General features: G+C 30.8%; 1 protein-coding gene across 7 annotated transcripts in view; it reads right to left on the bottom strand.

Moving 5' to 3' along the window:
- DSCAM (DS cell adhesion molecule) overlaps positions 1-25,819 on the bottom strand; it is a 750,733-nt gene that overhangs the window by 428,495 nt on the left and 296,419 nt on the right. For all 7 annotated transcript variants that reach the window (XM_074300489.1, XM_074300491.1, XM_074300490.1 and 4 more), the window contains exons 5-8: positions 25,022-25,300; positions 22,141-22,416; positions 19,558-19,854; positions 18,498-18,773 (exon numbers count right to left, since the gene is read on the bottom strand). In XM_074300489.1, the coding sequence (XP_074156590.1) occupies positions 18,498-18,773; positions 19,558-19,854; positions 22,141-22,416; positions 25,022-25,300 (1,128 nt within the window). The remainder of the gene's footprint in view (positions 1-18,497; positions 18,774-19,557; positions 19,855-22,140; positions 22,417-25,021; positions 25,301-25,819) is intronic.

The following is a 25,819-nucleotide window of genomic DNA, read 5'->3' as shown; positions in this document are numbered from 1 at the left end:
TTGAATTTGGTTGAAGTTACTGGATATCAGCCTAAAACCAGGCATTGGTCTAGTTTGACTAATTTTAATTAATAATTTTAACTAATTAGTTAAACTATTTTCATATGTAGACATGCAGACTTATAGTAAAATTATTTTGAGGTATAAGAATTATGCAACTAGCCTAAGTTATTCAATTTTTAGATTGTTTCTGTTTTTGTTGTTGCTTGTTAGTTTTTTGGTATTATTTTGTTTTTGTGTAAAGGAGAACTTCACATGGGAAATTCAGGAAAATAATTATATGCTCTCTCTCTTTTTTTTTTTTTTTTTTTTTGGTTTTCACTCTTATTTTATCAGCCTAATTAGTATATTATGGGCCACATTCTACTCCTAGATATATTCTCTCTTAGTTTTCATGAAACACCTCTCTTTTTGTTTTCTTCCTACCTGTTTACTTGTTCTTTTTCAATTTTTTTTTGCTAGTTCATCAATCTGATCACGATCCTTGATTGTGGATGTCCCCCAAGAATTTTTCTTAGACTTTTTCTCCTACTCTTTTTCCTATTATGCCACCTCTCTACCTCCTCAAATCCCATGTAGAAATTTCATCTCTATGTCCATAACTCCCAAATCTATATATTTCTGTTTTTTTGTTTCCTGAGCTTCAGTTTCATATCACCAACTATTTATTGGACACTTCAAACTGGATATCTGAGAGGCAAATCAAACTAAATATGTCCAAGAGACAAATCATTGTCTTTTCTCCAAAATCCTATCCTCTTTCTACATCCCCTCTTTCTTTCAAAGCATCATTATTTCAAAGCATTATTTATAGCATCTGGATTATTTCCAAACCTTTATTCTCTTACATACAATATAGCCAATTATTTGACTTTCCACTCCTGTGATAGCATTCTCATTCAAAGTCTTTTCTTCCCTGCAAAAGTATCATCTTTTGTTTATATCATAAAACATTTTCCCTTAGATAATTGCAACAGTTTCCAATTTGGTCCTCTTGTTTCAAGTCTGATCACTTCAGTTCATTCTCTATTCTGCTGCCAAAATTATTTTCCTTAAGCAAAGAACAATTCATGTTGCTCCTCTACAGATTACACTACAATGACTTCACATTACACATTAAATATAAACTCTTCCATTTAACTTTTATGGGTCTTCACAACCATGCCCCTGTGAAGGTCTGGACTAGCTCTTTGTCAGGATAAGCAAAAGTCTTTGCCCCACGCTGTGGGTGCCAAAATGTAACATTCTGATAGTCTCTTCAATTATAATCCTTCTCTGGGAGGAGATTTCTTTTCTGTAAAATCTTTTCCTCTGTGTGCAGGTTCTTGGGAGGCTTCTGGAGCCTTCCCTTCCAAAAGTGTGGGATTTCTGGATTTGTGAATCCACGGAACATCTTCTCTTTGACTCAGTCCAGACTCCGGTCCCAACTCAATGTCCCAGTCTAGACTGACTTCAGACTCAATGTTGCCTTCTTTTATCCTTGCAGAGAATGGGCTTATGAGAACTCAGGGGCTTGTGGGAAATACTTCAACCAATGAACTTGCTCCTTTTAAAGGTGTAAACTCCTTTAAATATGGAAACTTTTTTTCAGAAGTCTAAAGATGTAAACTCCTTTTAAAGGTTTGAACTAAAGGTGTGAATTCTGAGCTTGAGAATTGTTTATACAACCTGAGTTATCACCTTGTAATCCTAACATATCCCAATCAGTATTTCTAGCATTATTGTACAGTTCTCCTTAAAATTAGAAACTTATTCTGAGATTATCCACATTTTGCCTTGTATAACTTGTTTGCACCATAGTTGTTTACATGTTCTTTTTCTTTATCTCATTAGGTTATGAGCCCCTTGAGAATAGACACTGATTTTTTTTTTTTGGAGAGGGGTAGTTTTTCTTTGTATCCTCTGAGCTGGAGAACAGTCACTTAATAAAAGTTTAATAAAGCTTTGTTGAGTAATTGATATTAATCCTCCTCCTACACTTGATGATGCAGTTCAGATGGCCTTCTCTTTGTTCATAATGTTATACCTAAAATATGTGTGCTCCTCTATTCTTCATAATGCTAGCTAAATGTTTTATAGTGAAGTTCCATACAATAGTTTTTTTTTTCAATATCTACACTACCAGAGATTACTTTCCTATCAGTGGCTATAGGAAATCTTATTCTTATTAGTTTGACCTCTTCACTCTGATCTACTGTTACATAAGGAGATCAAAGTAAGCTCCCAGATATAGCTCACTATCATATGATTATATACATTTTCAGAGTCTGGAGACTAATTCTGTTGAGAGGAAATACATTTCTTATATTCACCATTCCCCAGCACTTGAGCTCATCCAATATACTTTTTTCTTTTACAACCACACTCACATAAGGCACCATATTTTATACTTTTAATATTGACTTTCCCCACTATTACCATTAATGACACTTTTAGATTTTAAACAGTCATTTATTAAATAAGACAAAAGAAGTAATATAATAGATACTAATATGTTAAATACATAAATAATAGAATACAACACAATATACAAATAAACTCATACTACTGCTTTTCCTTCTCAATCCAACAATGTCAAATAAGACCAAATGAAAAGTTGAATCTTTTTCCAACTCTAGGTTAGAATGAAAATGTTTGTCACTACAGTTTTTAGCCAATAAAATTAGTTCTCTGCAATTAATCAAGAATTACTAAGCTGAAGCCTCCTCTCCCATGACTATTCCCCCTCCATAACACATATTATCCCCTCTTCTATGCCTTCGATTCTTCTCATGTTTCTGCTTGCATTGCTTCTACTGTGAAGTACTTCAATGGCTTAAATGAAAGCTTTCTGGCTCTCTGTGACTCATTTCTTCCTAAATAAAAAATCACAACTCTCCAAATTTCCTTTATCAAATTTAATAATCCTTTTAAAATTATATCTTGATCTTCAACTGTTTATATTATTTTACATGTTTTTAATTTACTTGTTTAGTCATATATATAAACAATTACCTAATTTGTCATAAAGCTCTGCAGGTATTCAAAGTAAAAAAGGTAGGATGTCTCTTTGAGGCCCTTGATATTGTTTCTTTACTATCACATTTCTCTACTTTTGAATAAGCAAATTCATTTTTCTATCTCTTTATAATAGTAAACTCTTTTCATATAATCAGAATATCACTCCATATTGCAAACAAAGAAATCTGAGCCTACAAATCTACACTATTGATAAGTTTCCTCTTCCAAACTATCTAAATTCCACCTAAAAATTATTTCTTTATGTAAACATTTTAGCAGTTTGTATTAAACAAAGTTTTTTTTCCTACTTATATTAGTGTCACAATGTTTATCCATCACAGCTCCAATGTTTTACATCCTTTGACAATTAGTATAAATCTCTTTCTTCAAACAATTTTTTTTGCTTCTTATGAAAGGAATAATAGGAGATAGTATATTTATACTAATATACAACACTCTATTTCTCACTTTGTAATATTTGTTCTTCACGTTTGAAATGCATAGTCTCCATGTCTCTTCCATGCAGAATCTCTTTCTTCTTTCAAGTTATAGCTCAAGTATCACCTCTCTACCTAATACCACCTTACATACCCTCAACTAATCAAATGAGATACTATTTGCAAAGTATTTAGCACAATGTTTGATAAGTAGTAGAAGCTTAATTAAAAAATCCTTTCTCTCTCTCTCTTCACACTCTTTCCCTCTCTTCCTCCATCCTTCCTCCCTTCCTCCCCACAATTGTTCCTTCCTCCCTCTTTCTTTCTTTCTTTCCTTCCTTCTTTCATTACCTTTCTTCACTACCTTCTATTTAACTTCTGGGTATTTATTTGTATTGCTATATGATTCTTGTGTGTATATACATATATATACACACAAATATATTCTGTTCAAACAAACATTTACATGTTCATGTGTATTTATACATAAATATATATGTGCATGTGTGTATATGTATCTGAGACCCATCTGCAAACCACTCCAGTATCTTTGCCAAGAAAATCCCATGAATATTATTATGGTGCTGTAATCTACAGGGTCACAAAAAGACCTGAACATAAATGAATAACAATACATTTCATATATATATATATATATATATATATATATATGTATGTATGTATGTATATACATATATATATGGTTATTTCTATCCTCATTCTACTACAAGCTTTGTCATTTGTGTCACCTTGGAGAAGTAACAAACCTTTTTGGGCCTTAGTTTTCCCATTTGAAAATGATGGAATTGGACTAGATCTGTAATATCCTTTTAAAGTCTAAATCTAATATCTTTAATATTTTTTAAAGTCTAAAAATATGATCTGAAATTCCTATATTAAGATCTTATCAGAATTTATAATATAACTAGTCCCCAGAAAAAAAATAACACTAAACAAGATAGTTCTCTATTAGATGTTTCTATTTTTCTCAAAGAAAAAGTAAACTGCTAGAAATTTTGTACAATTTTAAGAATATCTATTGATACTGTAAAATACCAATCTGACTTTATGAGACATCAAAAATCAATCAAATAAAATCAAAAGAATAAAAAATAGTAAAAAATCCAAAACACCTCATTGGAAAAAAAAACTCACCTGGTATACAAATCCAGGAGAGATAATTTAAGAAACATTGGCCTATCTGAAGGTCAGGATCAAAAGTAGGACCTAGATATCACATTTCAAGATATTATCAGAGGAAATCACCCTTATGTCTTGGAGTCAAAGGGTAAAAGATACATTGGAAGAATGTACTTATCACTTCTGGAAAGATATCCCAAAATGAAAAATCCTAGGAACATTATAGACAAATTCCAGAATACCCAGCATAATGAAAAAATACTGCAAGCAGCCAGAAAATTTCAATTATTGGGAGGGGGGCACAGTCAGAATTAAACAGGACTTAGTAGCTACAACATTAAAGGATGAGAGACCATAGAGCATGTTATTCTGACAGGCAAAGGGGCTAGGACTTCACCTAAGAATTACCTACATAATGAAACTGAAAATGATCTTTTTAGAGAAAAATGATTATTTGATGAGATAGAAGGCTTGCAAGCATTCCTGGAAAAAGATGAGAACTAAATAACAATGAAAAATTGATATCCAATATCAAGACTCAAGGGAAGCGTAAAAAGCAAACAGAAAATATGAGGGATTCAATAAGGTTAAATTGTTCACATAAGTATATGGTACGATTACGCTTTAAATTCTTAAGAATAGTATCATTGCTTTTGTATCATTGATAAGCAAATATCACAAGAAGAAATGCAGGACCAAGAAATAAACAACAACAACAACAAAAAAAAAATATGAGATACATACTGATGAACTACTATTGGAGTCGTGAAATGTCTAAGCCTATGCTAGGAAGCAATTTGAAACTACCTAAAAAGTTACTAAATTGTATGTACCCTTTTTTCAAGTAAAAATTCTCCACTGTGATAATGCAGAAATAGTTTTACCTCCCCCATATTATAATAAAGCAAGATACCTCCCAACCATTTCACCCAATAAGTGGCAAGACTTTTTTGGAGAAAAAGCAACATGCCAGTCAAGAGGAAGATATGAACCATTTCCTAGAGTGTTTGGAGCCTTATATGAAAACAAGAATCAAGGCCCAGATGATTCTGTCCTGTAAAAGGAGCGTGCAGGGACCTGAGACAATTAATGAACACTATATCTAAAATTCATCTTTCTTTATCAGTTAAGTCTTTCTGGAGTACAAAAAGAAGAAATCACTGGATTGTAGAACAATTTCTCTTCTTTGGGTGGCATCTATCTTCTATGGACATAAGTTCTCAAAAAATTTAGAGGCCCAATAGTTAAGGCCATAATGCAGAAGCTATTGTAAGTGATGTTAAATAAACCCATGGAATCACAAAGTAAGATTGTAGAGAGAAAAGAGACTATCTAGTCCTGCCATTAAGTATATAAATTAGTACTTAAATTTCTTTATCTAAAAATGGCACACTACTGCCTGCTCTTCCTAATCTCAGGGTTATTGTGATATAAACTTAAAGTACCATATAAATATGAATTATTCTTTCTCATAAAGCTTTTAGAACAATTTAAAAAATATTTTTAGCACAAACTTTTTTTCTCATATGGAACAAAAGAGGGAAACTTCAAAAGAAATTTTAAATAATTGTAGTGGCTCATAAAAAGTGAATTACAAAAGTAATCTCCATATGAAGAATTGAAGATGTTCTTGTTCAGTCATTTAATTGTGCCTGACTCTGTGATCCCATGGACCATACCATGCCAGCCCCTTCTATCCTTTTCTACCTGTCAAAGTCTATTTAAAGTCATGATCATTGTTTCCATGCTATTATCTATGCATCTCATCCTTTGCTATCACCTTTTCGTTTTGCGGTCAATCTTTCCCAATAGGGGTCTTTTTCAATGAGTCCTGTCTACTCCACATATGGTTAGAGTATTTAAAATTCAACTTTAGTATTTGATCTTCCAGTAGCTGAATTAATTTCTTTAAGTATTTAGTGACTTGATTTCATTGTAGTCCAAGAGACTCTCTCAAAAGTCTTCTGCAGTACTACATTCAAGAGTTTCAATTCTGAAGTACTCTCATAGCCATACATTGCTTTTGGGGGGAAAAAGAGCAACATAGCCTTGAATATATTGATCTTTGGTGGCAAGATGATGTTCTTTTTGTTTTGTAAATAAATTGGGGTTAAGTGACTTGCCCACTTTTTACTAGCCCACAAAGCTAGTAAATATTAAATGTCTGAGATAAGATTTGAACTTGGGTTCTTCTGACTTTGGAGCCAGTACTCTACCCAACACACCATCTAGCTGCCCCAAAGTTTCTGCTTTTTAATAGCTATGCATATTTGCCATAGTTTTTCTTCCAAATAAGGTATTTTAATTCCATGGTTGTAGTTGTCATCTGCAGTGATGTTTAAAATCAAGAACATAAAATCTGACAATGATCCTATTTCTTTCTTTCTTTTTTCTTTTCTTTTTTTTTCCTGAGGGAATTGGGATTAAGTGACTTGCCCAAGGTCATACACCTAGGAAGTGTTATATATCTGAGGTCACATTTGAACTCAGGTCCTCCTGACTTTAGGTCTGGTATTCTATCCACTGCGCGCCTAGCTGCCCCACTGTTTCTATTTCCAATCCCTGTATTTGCCAGGAACTGATGGACTAGTTGCCAAGATCTGGTTATTATTATTTTTTTTCTCTTTGTGTTAAGTTTCAAGCCAACTTTTACAGTCTGTTCTTACTGCTTTCCAATTTTGGTTACGGTGCACTGCACAATTTAGCATTCCATATTAAATTCTTTTAATATCAATTCCTTATTAAAACTTTTTCTTGATATTTTTTAGTGTCATCATAATAATTTCAATCTTTTTTTCTCCAAATTAAATCTTCTCTTCTGATGAAGATAGCCAATTAAATAAAAAATTTATAGGGTGACTTCACCTGATAATTTATTCAATATTCATTCCTAGTAGTTTTCAACCTTTATACCATTAAAAAAGAGGTACATTTCAAAGACCTTGATTAGTTTTTATTTTTAGTAGAAGTTTAAATTCTTTTTGTTCATATTTTAAATTACCTGGTTGTCCTCTGATTCTTCATTTTGAAAAACTAATATCTGTGTTCACTCTTTTATTTCTCTCTTGGCTATGCTCTTGACTCTCTGAACTTCTCTACCATGCCCTAGAAGTATTCTAAATCTAGATAATCCCTCCATACATACAGCTTTCTCAATTTAAAAGAGATCCCTCTGCCTTTGCAACTTCCTCCTCTAATTGGTGAGTATAATGACTCCAGAAACTTTTATATCTTGCTGAACAAAGAAATCCAAATGAAGGTCAAAACCCCCTGACAGGGAAGATGAGTTATCTTGTCATAGTAAGATCAGAAGAAATTACCCCCAATCACCTTTACCTCTGAGAGGGGACTTTTGATATCAACAAATTGGCAATTTCCCAAGCATTTTTCTCCTCCCTAGTAAGATAAATTAGTAAAAGTCTCCAGGTCCAGCCTCTTTGCTTAATACCTCTAATGCCTCTTGCTCTATCTGCTAAGAACCCTATTTTAAAATCCACTACACTTTTACTTTGGAATGGAGATGACCCATTCCCTCTTGGGTCCCAGCAATATACCTAACTTTATCCAGGATGTCAGTAGACTGACTTTTCATTTTTTGATTATATCCACAGAATAAAGCTAACTTGCTTTACTGACTTTGTGGTGAGTCCCTTATTTTCGTGAAGTGGAAATCAAGAATGGTTGAACTAGTTCACATTTCCACTAAGAGAATTACACACTTCAAACTTCCTAAAGCTCTTCTGCTTGTGACTTTTCTTATAATCACCAAATTGTGTGGCAATGAGGTGGATAAAGTTCTGGGCCTATCACTAGGAAAACTCATCTTCCTAAGCTTAAATCCAGTCCAAGACATTTCTTTGCTGTGTGGCCTTGAACAAGTCACTTAACCCTGTTTGCTTCAGTTTCCTCATCTATAAAATGAAGTGGAAAAGGTAATGGCAGATCATCACATTATTTTTGGCAAGAAAAGCCAAATAAAGTCACAAAGATCTGAACACAACTGAAAAATAAATGAACAAAAACAGAGCAAGTTTCAAATGGTCACTTAGAGTTTGCAGGGGGTTGTTTTTCCCCAAACTAGTCATGTTATTTGAACACTTACATAATAATTGAAATCAATGAATACCATATGTTGACAAATGATTATGACAGGCATTAAACAGATCACTGAGTTGCTATTTATTTGAGTATTTTCTCTTCCTAGAATATTTTAGGGGAAAAATAGCTATAGTGTGATTGATAAAATGGCAGATTATTTGTGTTCCATAGAACTTTCTAACTAACAAACCCAGAAGAAAGTATGTGCCAAATCTATTAAACCTGAATTCACAAAATAATAATATAGAAATAGGTACAAAGTGAAGATGTCCTGAAATAACATTGAAGTTTCTTTTTAAAATTGGAAAAGAACTGTATCACATATCTCTCACAGGTGTGCCTCAGTCTAAGTAACTAGGGAATTCTTATTCCAACAAAAGAGAAACATGATTATAAAAGATTAATATATATATATGTAATTTAAATTTTGCAAAATTGAAAAGTTCTTGGATTAAAAAAATCCAAAGGCATCTCTGACAAACCAGGAAACATTTTTGCATACATTATTTATGTTAAGGGACTTGTAAGCAACTTATATAAGTAAGTAATAGATATTTAAGGTCAAAAGGCATTCTCTAGTGGACAAGTTATCAAAAGAATAGCAAATAATTAAAATTTTCATAAAATACTACTCTAAATTACTAATATAAGAAATGTAAATTAAAACCTCCAGTAAATTTTCAAACATAAGAAAAGAAGGCGATATTCAATGTTGGAAAAAATGGGGAAAGATACACTAATACACTTGATGGGAGTGGATGCTGGTTGTTGAATACATCTAATTATTGTGAAATGAAATTCCCTAAGAAAAGAGGTTGTCTTTTAATTTTCTTTGCATCCCCAGTGCTTATGCATTTAATCAATTAAATAAATGTTGATTTACTAATTAATAAAAAGAATAAAAAGAGAGAGAGAGAGAGAGACAGAGACAGAGACAGCAACAGAGAGAGAGAGAGAACAGAGACAGAGACAGAGACAGAGACAGAGAGAAGGAAAAGATCCCATATATACCAAAATACTTATAGTAGCACTTAGATTGGGAATCAAAATAAGTGCCCAACAATTGGGGAATGTCCAAACAAATCATGTTCCATAAATATAATCACTTAACTGGAAGAAATAATGAATACATTAACTACAAATAGTCATAGAAAAATTTACATTGACTATTGAAAATATAAATGAAAGCATCAATGAAACAAATGAAAACTGAAAGTTGTGAAATTATAAGGACCAAGATTACTCAAAAGGAGAGATGAGAATGCAATTATATTCCCTCTTTGCAGAGGTGGGACAAGAAGGGAATATAGGAATATTATATGCAGTTTCAGGCATAATTGATATGCTTAGTTTTGCTGAATTGTTCCATTTTATACATTTTATAAATGGAATTTCTCTTGCAGTAGAATAGAAAAATGATATATTAGAAAATATAAATGACTTAAAACCTTAAAACATACTATGCAGTAGTATAGGCTATGAAAAAGAAAATGACAGATCAGAATACAAAAATACAAATTGGATTAAATTTGGATAAAGAGAAATGACAGATATCAGCATTAAATACATATGTATTTAATTTATATACACACATCTGGATTTTATACAAGTTAAACAGAATAATCATGAAGACAATATATTCAGAAACAAATAGAGAGTATTACACTAACATCTGAAAAAGATGATTTTTTTAAATTCTTGAAATCATTATACAAAAAACAATATTGGTCCAGAATGTTTCAATATAAATTATTTCTTAATCAAATTAGCAATTCATCACCAAAGCAACATCCTGTACATAAAACTCCCATCTATGCAGTAGTTATATCTCATAATTTCAATACTACAAAATAAATGTTGAGCTTTCTCAGAAGTAGTTGAGCAAAAAGACTCTACCTATGAAATAATTCCAAATCAATCAATCAGTTTTAAACCTATTCTTATTCCTTAGCCATGAGAAATCAGAGGAAATAATGAACAAAATACTTGAAAAAAAAAATCAATGGGTTCAAGACAAAACTCAAGATAACATATTCCACAAAACAGATTGAGAAGGATTGAGAAGATATCATTTTATGAAAAAGACAAATCCTTTTAATAAAAAAGAAATCACAGAGTAGAACAAAACAGTAAACATTTTAAAAGCCCTAAGAGAAACAAAAGAAAGCATAATCAAGAAAAGACTAGACAATTAAGGCAATTTTCTCATAGTCTCATGTTTATAGCTAATGAAAATTAAATTGAATAGTAAAATAACACTGAGGGGCTAATCAAGTGATAACAATAATACTATATAAAGAACTACAGATCATAATTGAAAATAAAATTTTAAAACGTAAGTAAAAATTGTCAAACTATAATATTTAAACAAAAAGTCATTCATTATGACCAAATTGAACTTATGCCAAAGACATAAGAAATTATTCAATTTTAGGAAAATATTCAAAACAATCACAAAAAGGACACAAACATCTAAAACAATATTATTTCATTAGATGTAAAACAAGTCTTTGAAAAAACTGTCATTAGATAAATGAAATAATGATATAATGGTTTAACTATCTATAACTGGATAAATTCAAATAAAAACAACTTTGAGGGACCATACTCTACCAGATTGCATAAGATAACAAAAAAAATGACAAATGTAGAAGAATTTGTTACATAAATGCACTGCTGGTGGAGCTGTGAATTATTCCAACTATTCTGTAAAGCAATTGAAGATGAGATCTATTCAGAAAATTAATATCAGTTCCATATAATAACAATGAATTCTAACAGGCAAAGTAGGAAGGGAAATCTTATTCAAAATATCTACAACAAATATCAAGTCACTAAAACATTCCAATTACTCCTTTTGATTCAGAAGCAAAATTGTCCTTAAGGAAAACAAACAAATAAATAGTTGGAGGAGTGGTCAGTACTCATTAGTAGATGATGTTTATATGATAAAATTAAAAAGACCAACAAATTTACTGTTTTAATAAAATAGCAAACTACCAAAGAAATACTATGAAGAACTTGATCATATAATGACAAAACTCATCTTGAAAAACAAAAGTTCTAGAATCCCAAGAAAAATAATGAAAAAATGTATAGAAATAAAATGGCATAGAACTCCCTTAATTCAAACTACATTATGAAATGATATCCATCAAATTATTTGTGATTAGTTAAAAGATACAAAACTATATCAATAGAATGGAATAGAAAAGAGAAAATTTGAGATTATAGAGTTCAAAAATATAAAGTATAAATCACTTAATAAATGAAAGAAATTTACTATTCATAGGAATTGTTGAAAAAAAATCAAAATCATCAATCTAGCAAAAATTGGGATTAGACTGATAATTCACAACATATTATATAACAAATTTAAAATTAATATCAACCTCAATATTAAAAATCATAACTATCAAAATATATAAAACCCAAATATACCTATCTAATTGTCAAGCAATATAGAAAAATAATTCTTTAAAGACATTCCATATACTGTCAAATTAATTCCATGTAGGATTGGTTTGGCTGGTATTTTTACTTTTTCCTCTTTTTACTTACAATATTATTGTTATTATTATTAAAGACACTGAGTGTGGTAGAGGAAGGGACCCAAGAGAACATTGAGATGCAGAAACCCCAAAATTTAGCAAAACAATCCCATTTTAAAAATTCTATGTATAATTCAAAATAGAAAAGGTCAGTAGAACTGATGATTAATGAACATCAAAAATAACTGAGTTCAATAATTTAATTTTAATGAACTCAAGAAAATAAACTACTTGATAAAAGATTTATTCAAAATCAACTGCAACAACTTACCACTAGATACTAATATGCTAAATAGAAAGCTCAAAATACATATTTCTTTTAAATAGAGAGAAATATAAAATGGCATTTCCCACAGTCATAGGAAGGAAGGAAATAACTTATTAAGCATCTATTAAGTGCCCAAAACTTTGCTAAGTACTTTCCAAATATTATTTCACTTGATCCTCATGATTACTTTGAGAGTAGATGCTCTTGTTATCCCTGTTCTATTTATCATTCTCAATTTACACTTGAGATCATTGAAGTAAACTGAGATGTGAATTGCCCAATGTCAAACAATTAATAAGTGCCAAAGGCCATATTTAAATTCAGATCTTCATGACTCTAAAACCATTACACTATTCACTGTCCCACCTACTTGTCTCAGATAAAAAAGGGAACTATGTTTTCCAAAAATATTTTTATTTTTACAATTTTATATTCTATTTGTATCCCCAAATGAATATTTCCATATAAAAAGTAGATCAGAAATTATAACACTATATTAAACTACAGATCTCTAAAATGAAGTTTGCTGTAATATGTATATATAATTAAAGCATCTAACTTATTAAATATGTTATATTCATATTGGTTCTGCATATCTATTTCCTTCTAAACTTCTTTCTGCTCTCTTCTGTGCATTTTCTTTTAATTATCTTAAATAAATAGTTCTCAATAAAAGAATTGCAGACTTTCAATCTTCATGTGAAGGATTGTTACACATAACTAACAATATTAAAGAGATATGTTAAAACAACTCAGGATTCATATCATGGCAAACTGGCAAAGAGATAGAAATGGGTACTATTTATTTGAGGGTCTGAGAGAAGGAAAATGTTTTATACCACATGTGTTTTAAAACACATTTGGTTTATGCAAAAATGAGGAAAGTATTAAATGTACTTTGAATTCAGAATTGTTATTGCTAAAACATTGCTTAAAACATATGGGGCCATATACTAACATTTATAAGAACAATCTTCAAGACAGTAAAGGAATAATGCCAAAATGAATTCCCTTTACCTGAGGAATGGCTTAAGGTAATTTTGGTGTGTTATAATAAATGAATATAAGGAATTCAGGGCCATAAGGGAAGGCTATGAAATGATGCAAATGATGCAAATGAAGCAGAACCAGGAAAACCATATATACACAATGGTCACTACAATGCCGATGAATAGTTCTATAAAACTTGCTGCCACACAACTGTTAAAGTTTCCTCAAAAAAAGAAATAAGAAAATGTATTTCCTGTTTTTTGGCAATTAAAATACTATGTGTACTGTCAAATGTGTGCAATGCTTTCTTTGGTCTTAATTGTTTACTTTGTTGTAAGGGAAGGATAAGTGGATAGGAGAATTGTGTTAAGATCAATTCAGAAATAATAGATAAAAAAACCAAATAGCATCAATTTTCTTTAATTAGAAAAATAAACAAATATGCCTTTAAATCATCTTAGCTCAATTAAATTTAGTATGTATTTAAGTGTGCTGTTTAAAGAACACTAAGTAAATAAAATGTTATTGTAGGGGAGGATGGAAAAAGGAAGTGAATGAACAACTATGAAGATCAAGGAAGGCTTCTCGAAAGACATGACATCTATCTGATTTGAAAGAAACTAAAGATTTTAAGGGTTGGAGATGAGTCAGAAGTAAATTTTTAGGAAGTGGTTAAACATGGTAAATATCCAGTTTGTTTCATAAGATATAGGCCAATTTGGGTGGAAAGTAGATTAGTATGAAATATTTGAAAATTTAGGTTGGGCCCAGATCAGGAAGGGCTTTAAATGTCAAGTCAGAATTTGTATTTTGTTTAAATTAGTATGGAATTCCTTGAATATTTTTGTTGTTTCTCAGTCAATAATTGTCATCTTGGAGGTAATTTTATTTCTAATATGTGAACCAATATCTAATGTCAAGACAAAAATCTAGTGCAGCCCAAGACAAGGACCTAAGATACATACTTAGAAACAGAAATTCTAGAACTTTAGAAAAAAGTGTGGTGTCATTCATCTAAGATTTCAGACACAATACCTATTATTTTAAAAACCAGGGATTGAGTATATGACATATGTGAGATATCTTTTGGTTGTACCTAATATTTTCAAAAGTAGGCACAGATCTCTATATGAATGAAATTTAATCTAGAACCTGGGAACTCACATTCTGGGTCCAAATTTTCTACCATCTTACATCTTTGACATTCTAGAGTTGAAGCACAAACACCTGTAACTAAAATGCTTTGGTAATTCTCCCAAGATCAGCCTCTGGAAGGTGGATGATCCAATCAATTCATATTTTCCCATTGCTACAGTTTTCAAATTTATAGGTCTTACTTCCCCAGTATTCCCAGTAGTCACAGTCTCTCAAGGAAAAAAAAAATCCCTTTGCTATTTATCTCTGCATACTCATCCCCTCCCACTATATCAGAATACACCACACACACACACACACACACACACACACACACACACACACACACACAGACACACTTTTCCCTAGTGTTGTTCTATCTTCCTTTTCCATTGTACACTGTGTGCTTTAGATACTCACTATGTTGAAAACAAAACTCTTTTGATGTTATTTCCCTTTCAAGATTTTCTATTCTATTGTACTACAAAAACAGTGGCTCTCTCTTCAGAAGGTACTGCATCATTGGTCATCAGCAGCAGTTCTGATTATAGCTACTTTTATCAGTTCCAAAACACTGGATTAGAAAAAAGTTGAGGTGTACTCCTTTGTTTTCACTGTTACTTCTAAATTCTTCTTCTGCAACTATCTTTTAGCAACTTCTGATTTTTAGGTTCACTTTATTTTTTATATGATTTGATCTCCAAGTCAGTTCTTCTTTTACTCAATACTTGACTAGCAGTCTTCCTCTTACCTCAAGCCCTGCCTTCATATGTAAGGAATTAAACATACATATTTAAGCCTTCTCAAACCCTTTCAGTTCAGTTCAAATCTTCTCAGTTTCAAAGCAAATCTTATAGCTTAACTCTCCTTCAGATATCCAAGGAAAGATCTAATATTTTAGGAATAATAATTATTGATATTTGTGTTATAGGCATAGTCATAAATTCTTATATAATTTCTGATGTTCCTTTCTTGTCTCTCCTTATAACCATCTCCTTAGATCTACTATAACTCATTTAGACCTACCATTCTTTCTTATTCTTCCATTTCATCATTCCTTCTCTGATCTTATTTTCCTCCCTTTATTGACGTGACCTTTTATTAACCAATTAAATTAATATTCTTTTCTACCTTGATTTTATTGTTCCATTTTTGTTAGTCATCCAAATTCTTCCAGTACTCACTGTTAACAGGATCTACAACAGGTCATATGGACTACAAGTTATTTTACTATTACATTGATTTTTTTAAAAATTAAGCTTTCTTTTATTTTCAGATCTTTATTCCTCTGATTTACCTCTTCCCATCTCATTGAGAGAAGAAAATAAAAATCTCTCTTATCAACATATCTACCAAAGCAACTCACATTCCTACATTGGTCATACCCAAAAATATGTCTCAAATTTTATGCTGAGTTAATCATCTTTCCCTTAGTATGTGGATAACATGTTTCATCTTGAGTTCTCTGGAATTCAAGATGGTTGGTCTTGTTGTTAGTTATTATGTTGATCAGTCTTTCAAAGTTGTTTTTCTTTAAAATATTCTTTAAAATATTGCTTTTATTTTATAAAATGTCCTTTTTGTTCTGCTTACTTTATTCCACATCAATTCATACATATAAATTTTTCAGGTTTTTATGAAATCATGTTTTATCATTTCTTGCAGCTTAATAGTATATTTCATCATTTCCACATATATAAATGCATAAATGTATGTATGCATATATACACATATTGATTTTATGTATATATGAATGTGTGCATACACATATATGTATATATATATATATATTCGGCTATTCACAAATTAAAGACTTTCCAATGACTTTCCAAATCTTTCCCACCACAAAAAGAATTGATTTTTTTATTTATATAGCTCCCTTTTCTCTTTCTTTGATATGTTTGAAATATGAACATAATTGTGTCATAACTGGATCAAAGGGTATGCAATACTTGAATAGTATTTGGAGCATAATTCCAAATTGCTTTCCAAAAAATGGTGAAACCAGCCCTTAGGTCCATGAAAAGTAGCATGAAAATCCTTAACTATCTACTCTATTACTTCAGCTACTATTCTAAAGATCCTATTGTCAAGCTTACAAAACTACCTCTATCGTTTTTTTCTTTCAACAGAAATTTACATCTCCATTTTTCTTCAACTGAGAAAATTAAAATCATACCTAATATCTATGTATCTATGTATCTATGTATCTATCTATCTATTTATCTATCTATATCTATATCTATATAATAGCTATAAGGAACCACAGAGATGATTTTGGGTAACTCTCTTATTTTATAGATACAAAGTGAAACCTAGGGGAGATAAGTAGTTTGCCTAAGATGGTACAAGTAGTTAAATGCCACAGGCAATATCTGATATTAAAAAATCTGACTTCAGAGTATTTTTCCCCCTGCTGCACCATACTGTCTCCTTCATGAGTTCCTTATCTATCCTATGTTTCTTTACTACAATCTCTGACAAAGTGCCACCTCTTTTTTACTCTAATAAAGATTCATAATTTTACAAGCAAAATAAGAGGATTAGTTAGATGTTATCAAAAGAATGACAATTTTGATTCTTCCTGGGTTAACATGGTCTCTTTTTTCTTTGAATTGTTTATATTGTTTTGTTTGCAATCCTCATATTTCTTTATCACACTCTATGTTTTATTGTAGTATAAATTCCCTATGTACCAAGTCAAATTGATTGACTCTATCTGGCAGATCCTATTGAACCCACACCTCCCATCCTTATATAATACACATTGAAATCTGTCCCTCTTTAATTTCCGCTTAAACTTCTTTACAAACCCTCTATATTATGGCAGATATTCTTCTAGAGTTGCCATAGTTGAAAAAATTATAATCTTGTGGCAGCTTTTCAGTGATTTTTTTTCCTTACTTGCCTTGTCTAGATCTCAAACAAAATCAATATCAACAGGTACAATCTCTTTTTAAAAAGGTTTTCATCTTCTACTTTACCAAAATGTCCTGTGAATACAAAGTTGCTGAAGTTGTAATATTAATTAATAATTTCCATAATTTCAAATTAATAATTTTATACTTAATTCAGAACCAGTCAGGAAAACCTGATTAATCATAGTTTTAAAGTTAACTACATGTGTGACATTGGAGGTGTTTTTGAATTATAAAGTGTTACAAGGTCACTACTTTTAAAATCAAAGCACCTGCATTCAAATTCCGCAACTGTTACTTTCTACATATATAAAACTGAGAATTTCATTTAATCTCCCAAAATCTCAAGTTCCTCATTTACAAAATAAAGGAGTGGTAAGGTGATCTTTAAATCCCTTATCAAGGATGAACACATAATTTCTTCCAAAGTTAGTGAATTCCAGATTCTACAAATTCAAGAATAGATATCCATACTGTCATCATACCTTTCTTTACGTTTTTTCAGGTTTCTGAATTAGTTTTTATTTTTTTTATTTTACAAAATCTTATCAATTGTTTTTTTAGAAACAAAAATAATATGTTTTTAAAGAACCTGAGCAACAACAACAACAACAACAATAACAAAAACAACAACAAAAGCAAGTAATTCTGCGGGGCTATTTTTTTTAAATAAAAATGATAGTTAAAGGCATTCTCTTATGAAAAATCAAGCCCAACTATTATTATGAAGAATAACCTTGCTGTAGATACAACTTTATTTAAAGTCATAAGAAAATTGCAACTTGCATTGTCATTTTGTTAGCCATGGTCAGTGAAAATACCATCTTTTAAAAGTGTGAATTTTATGTATTATCCCATTATTAAATTTTTATGAATTTTTATGAATTCCTGACATTTTTAGTCATTTATATATGAGTAGAAGTAAAGCTTTGGCTTAAATAACTTTCAATATTTTTATTACCTTTCACAGTCACATGCACACTCTGGCTTGTGGAGAGTTGAGGTTGAACCAGCACATTGCAAGTATATTCACCCTCATCAACTTCTTTTTGCACATCTGAGAGTTTTAAAGTCCCATTGTTCTCAAAAGCCACTTGACGGTGGTTAAAAGGAAGCAGGTTCGAATTCTTATACCATTTGATGGAATAGTATGGATAACCAATCACACGGCAGTGAATGTATGTATCCCATCCTGCAATTGCAGTGATGTTTTTCATTGGCCGAATACTTGCAGGCCCTAGAGAAACATAAAGAAACTCTTCAAAATAATTTAATTATACACAAAATGAGGAAAAACAGACATCATTACCTTGGCTTCTAAATATAAATAAATTCAATCTTTAGACTTTACTATAATAATATTTTAACCTGAATTTTCAGCATTCTCTGCTGGAGAGATACTTGTGAATCCTAGCTCTCACATTTAAAAAATTATAGAAACATTAATTATGCTATTCTCAACTGTTTATTTTAAAATACCAGAATTTTAAAAATAATAATTAACCAGCAAAGCAAAACTGTGCTATATTGAGTAATCAAGTTATATATGAAAAACTGGTAGAATTTATCAATTAATTTACACTGTATAAAAAATATTGTATAAATGCATATTATGTCATATAAAGCTTTAGATGTGAGTTAAGATACCGTGTACATGAGGAATCACTATGAACATAGGAACCAAAAATGAGGAATAAAACAACATGGAGAGCAGAAATTAAAAGTTAGAAAGAAAAGCTTAAAAGAGAAGACAGGATTACAGGGGGAAATGCAAAAATCTGACAAAAGAAATAAAAATGTCATTTTAAAAATTAATGCAATCCCCAAGTAGAAGGAAAGGGTAAGAAATGAGAAGAGTAAAACTTAGTTCTGTTTCATATTTACACACTTAGCTTACTGCATACAGAAGTCTTTCCCTATCCATTAAAAGGAGTATGTGATCATACAAATGCATATGTGTGCATGTATGCATGTGTGTGTGTGTGTGTGTGTGTGTTTTGAGGAGCTGATTTGACAAGCACCTCTTACGTTTATTCGAGCCTGGTATAGGACGACTCCTGCAGAGTTGTTGGCAGTGCAGCGATAGACTCCACCATCCCGAACCTGAGTATTAGAAATATTCAGGTAGCTGACCACATTGCCCTCAGAAGTGATAATCTGGCTGACACGATGACTGCCACCCTTAAGTATTGGGTCATCATCTAGAGTCCATGTAATTGTGGGCAGTGGGGTCCCTTTCACATTGCACATAAGGGAAACAGGTTCTCCTGGACTCACCACTTTCTCACTAAAAGCAGAAATAATTTTGGGAGTTCCATCTGTAGGTAGAAAAAGAATTATAGAAGGAAGAAGTAACATTTTAAATATTTTAAAATATTCATTAGAAGCAATTAAATTATGTTAACTATATTAGAAAAAGTTCCATTGCTTGCTATATCTTCTATTTTTGCACAATAGGCTGAGTTATATCAATATTTATGATATATAAAATATAATGCATAATAGTAGTACTGATCAAATGTAATAAGTGTTATGTAGGATACCTGATGCTTCATACAGTGTAGTCATTCACATTTGGAATCAGTTCCTAAAGAAGTACCCATTAAAAATGTCATTTCTATCCAGATCTTAGACATGAAATACATAAACTTCCACAATTAGTTTACATTCCTGTTTTCTACTTTCCCAAGTAGTAAAGAGATTCTTTAAGAGCAATAATTAAGAGAGGGGCAAGAAAAAAGGGACTAAATAGTGATGACATATCTTCATGGATCTACCATTCAAATAGCAAATATGCAATTATGCAGAAAATATGCAGAATATTTAATGAACAATAAGAGTGAATGTGAAATTTGTAGAATATTTGGAAGTATCTCATTGATGACCAGCTATAAGAAACAAAAAACATATTAAATCTTCAGTAAATGTTTCTGTCTCACTATATTCCTTGAAGCTAAAGGCATACACACACACACATACACACACACACGAATACACACACACAAACACATGCATATATGCATATGTGAATATATACATGCCCATAAAAATAAAATATCAAATGTATTTGTGCATTTTAACACTGTCTCTCAGAGGATGACATCTTGAATGGAAACTGACATAGAGTAATAGTAAATTTAAAATAATCAAATTATGTCCACTAAGAACTTTTTCTTTTCACAAAAATCAAGTAACAGCTGCATGTATGTATTTGTGGTTGTGTGTATGTGTGCTATTGTGTCTGAGACAGAGATAGCTATATGTCTGGAGGTATTAAAGAGATGAAAACAGATATTTTCTTTGTCAGATATGACTTTTTCTGAAACCTTTCCTTCTGATATTTTTTGATAATCTGTACTATTTGGACATCATCATAAATTATTAATATATTATTTAAATATTCTTAGTCAAAGGAGATGGTTGCTGAACTGGACAAAGACAATTAAGTTCTTTTTCTATGAAGTCTATAAAAAGTGACTATGCAATGTTTGCTAAGCAGCTTAATAGTCTCTGTTTAAAACAATTACTTTCTGTATTGAATTATATGGAAAACTATGTGTATATATGTGTGTATATGTATATATGTATATGTATGTATATATATATATATGTATATATATATAGTGAATATCCTAGAAAATTACCACTATAGTCTTCTAATTCTAATTTTCTCTTAAAAGACTTAGTAAATGGAATCAAAAGATTAGATCGAAATAACAGCATCATCAACTATCCTATTTCTATTCCTTGAACATTACTTAGGAATGTGAAAACAGAAACACTGCTGGGCTTTGATATATTTTACTACACTTTTCATGCATGGGTATTTTTTGGTTTATTCCTTTAACTATATTTTCCTTTCCTATTATGAGTTTAATCACTCAAGAAAATACAATTGAGTCTCACAGTCAATTTAGTAAGTGATAAGAATTAATTCTCTCCCCAATTTAAAGATGAAAGATTAATATGCAGATTCAAACCAATAGTCTGTCATCCTAATGGACCTATCATACTAATAGACTATATATGGCAACTGCTTTTCAAAAAATTGATATAATTGATAATCTTGAAAATTTGACCATTATAAATTATTTGTCTGTTGCATCTCATGTAATCACAACTTCACAGAAAGTCAGCTGCCACAGACTTCATTAGATGAAGCTTGAGAATAAACAGCAGTTTCTTATTCAAATAAACACCAATTTTGTGATCGTACTTGCACAAATAAGATGTGAAAATCTCAATGAACTGGTTTTATTGTATTCTAGACTTAGTGGATTATTGAAGAGCTGCTTAAATGGCAAAATTTAATGTTTGGGGGACATGTTGAACTTATTAAATAACTTCATAAATAAATAGATATCATGTCTATTACAACTACCAATTGCTTCTTTTTGCCTAGATATATAATTCTATTAATATTTACAACTTCAACAGAAAGTGCAGTAAATAAATGGTGAAAAGACTTAGACCTTAATATTGTAATATTGATTATAATATAACATTAATATTATAGAACATTAATCTTTGAGTTAGAAACTCATTTTTGCATTATCACATCATCAGATTGTATTTTTTACCATATTCTCAAAAGATAAACTAACCTTCAAGCATTACTTGAACATAGTCTTGAGCAGACATTTTGTCCTTTCGAACAAAGCACTGGTAGGCACCACCATCACTTTTAACCATGTGATCCATTATAAGTTTTTCATGGTTGATCCCTGTAATTCGTACATTCTTCCCAGGTTTGAGGATTTCACCATTTCGATACCAGGAGAGTTCCTGATCCTCAGTTCCGGTAACACTACATGACAATGAAACCTGGCTACCAACACTGCTCTTAACTTTCCTTGGACTTATTGTGGCTTTTAGTGGCTCTAAGGATTTTGAAAAAAAAGAAAGACAAGGGGAGAGAAGAAGCATTTAATTAAATATTACTTTAACAGAATTTTCTGTAATCATATTCATAATCCATTCATAAGAACATTGAAAACTTTATGCTTATGATAAGTACTTTAAATTATATATATATAAAATTTCTTTTTTCCTTAACCTTAATTCTTCTTTATGGTGCCACAGAAAGTGATCAGATTTAAGGTGGATTATAGCTGAGTTGATTTCTAACCAAGTCACTGTCCAAAAAAATGTACTTAAAGATAATGTTGCAATGATGCTGATAGATTTGGATTGGATCATCAATAAACTTACAATTTCATAAACAAGTAGCTGCTTTGTTTGTTTTCCCTCTGAGGCCAATGACATTTAATGGTATGCAAAAGAAATACCCAAGATCAAAAATACGTATGGTAGCCATAGCACATATATTTTGTTTTATATTGCCTAGACCTGGATAGACTCTACAACCTGGTTCCCCTTAGCCATAAGAACAATCTAATTTACTGAGTTAAGATATTCACCTAATGTACTTCTAGGAAGTTTGAAATAATTTAAAAGTATTGATGTAAGATACCAAAGTAAATATCTGTATTTGATGTTTAATAAATCTTATTTATTTAGGAGATAGTTTACTAGTTTACTAGCACAAAGAAAAGGGTATTTATGAACAAGTTATCTTAGAATAGTTGATGCCATTTGACATCAAAATTTGGTACTCCAGAATATTGAGAATTTGAAAAAAAAATGTTTGAAATGAATAGTTCTACTGAAGTAGCTACATTATTTGGGAATATTAATTTATATGAGATAACATAGTCAGTTTTCTTTATAGTCTCATTTAAAGCAATTAAAAATTAATGAATGATTTTAAAAGGTTATTTCCAGAAAAAATAAAGCTTTCTACATCTTCAGCCCAGCAAGTAATTTACAGTATAAATTAAATAAAGATTTATAATAGTGTCATGTAGTCTGGACCACAGTCAAGAATAAGATCTGAATAACAGAATGGGTTCAAAAGATATAGTTGTCTATAAATAGAAATAGAAAAGCAACAATTTAGATATGGAAGAGCAACCTTGATGCAGTGGCAAACGTTCTCAATTGTGCATTATTAGGATAGCCAGTATCAGCAAAAGAATTATGGGGAATGAGATGTACAACATAATATTATTCAGTCTGATTAATTGTTGTTTTTGAATTGGAACAAATAATATTTTTAAAATTTACAATTATTATAAAAATAACTCAGAAGTTTTGTGTGATTTACTTAATTATTATTCTTTTTCTAAGTATATGGGGGAAAAGTTTACTAAAGCAAAATGTATATTCTTTTTGATGTATTTACCTCAAAAGTTGATTGTTAGGGTGATTTAAATACAGTGGTTCAAGTTTTTAGAAGAAAAGATTCTTTTATAAACAAAATATTGTATGAAATTGTTTTGGATAGGAAAAATAAATAGCTTAGAGTATTTACTCTTATTTCTTATGTTGAGTGCTAAAAAAAATAAACAGCTCTTTGATCTCTCTGAGAGATATAGACCTTTACTGGCCTTAGTTTCATCATCTTTAAAGTATAAATAATAGCATAACACCTCTCACAAGGTTGTTTTGCAGATCAAATAAAATAAGATGTATGCAGTACCTTACAAACCTTGCTGTGCTATATAAATATTAATTATTATCATATGCATGAAAAGATAGAAGAACAAGATAATATCAAAGCATTCCATTTGCTTTATGACACAAATGGTTAAGAAACAGAGAGGAATTGGTAATACTTACTAATTTAGACAAAGATTTGTATACAACCCAGAGAAAACTCTAGAAATATGATGAACTTGCCAAGGAAACCATGTCCCGGTGAAAATTCTATGGAATATTTAGAATATTTCTGGGCAGTATATTCACAGATAATAAATATTAAACCTGTGTGTTAACCAATTCAAGCAGAAGAAGTAACAACGTGAACAAAACATGTAAAAATGTTCCAATACTAAGAAATATTCACTACTACTAGAAAGCTTGTAAATTGTTATTGCTCTGAGGATATCTTTAATAAGTTTACTTCATTAAAAATGAAAAACATTACTTTATAACAAAGTTTAATCATATTAATCATAGTCCTTTCATATTCTGAGAAAATTGTGAATTTAATAAATACATTATTCACTGCTGCTCTAATCAACAAACTCCCTTTTTAATTTTAATAGAAGGATAGGCCACAGATACTCAAGAAGATACTTCAAAATTATGTTGTGATCATTTTTTTTGCTTAGATTTTTCAAAGCTACTTTTAGTTTATCCACAAACTTTCTATAAACATTTAAAAACTATCCCATCTGCTAGCTTTGACTTATTTTAAAATACAGGATTGCATATGATAACTGATTGGTATGTTTAAATTAGGTTTTCACCAATCCATTTTTCCCTGGGAAAGGAGAACACTTTTATATTATGTAGTTCTCCTACCCAGAAACCAAAAATCCATAGAAAATTGGCTTAATCAAAAATTATTTTTGCTTCTAACAATGTATTACTCAAGGTAAATGCATTGCTGGTACTTAGGCAAACTGGAATCCTACTTACGTTTTACATAAAGGTGACCTATCACCTTTGCAGTTCCATATCTGTTTGACACTTCACATACGTAGCTGCCAGAGTCTGAAGGACGAGAGTTCTCAATCAGCAACCCTGTCACTGTCTTCTGAAACCTTCCTACAATCTCTAGGGGCATGTTGTCCTTCAGCCAATGGTAATTTGGCTCTGGGTGCCCAAATGCTTTACAGGGTAGCTCCACACGCTGCCCTGCCATGGCTTTTCGATGGTCAAATCCATCAAGAATAGATGGAGCTGAATTTGTTGGATCTATAAAGTGAATAACAGTTTTCAGGTTTATTAAATTAAGGAAAATTTATTCTTCAAATAGTATTGGAAGACATCACATGTTACAAGACATAAGACTCTTTTGAATTGGTGGTTTGGAAGTTGTGACATCAACATTATCCATACGAACCTTCTTTTGAAATAGTTCTAATTTAGACTGAATAGTTTACAACATCAGATTAAATTCCCTATTTTTTTTGTGGTCAAGAAACAGAGCATGATCTATATTGGTGCATAAGTTCAACAGGTGACCAATATCTTTTAAGGTACTTCTGAAGGACTGCTATCTCCTAAGACATGAATCCTAGCTTGTGAGGCAAGGTTTTTAATATTTTTAATATTCTTTTTTGAATGTCTAAAAACAACCCACTCTTTCTTTGCCTAAAATCTGACTAATTTAAGGAAGTAATTCATGGAATTCTAAGTAATACAAGGAATTCAGAAAAAGTTTTTGCTTTGTTATAAAAGTACCAATGGTTTTTTTTTTCCTGCTTACAATAA

This window comes from Sminthopsis crassicaudata, chromosome 3, assembly GCF_048593235.1.
Source record: "Sminthopsis crassicaudata isolate SCR6 chromosome 3, ASM4859323v1, whole genome shotgun sequence".
Classification (NCBI taxonomy): domain Eukaryota; kingdom Metazoa; phylum Chordata; class Mammalia; order Dasyuromorphia; family Dasyuridae; genus Sminthopsis; species Sminthopsis crassicaudata.
This window is presented reverse-complemented; position numbering and strand designations above follow the sequence as displayed.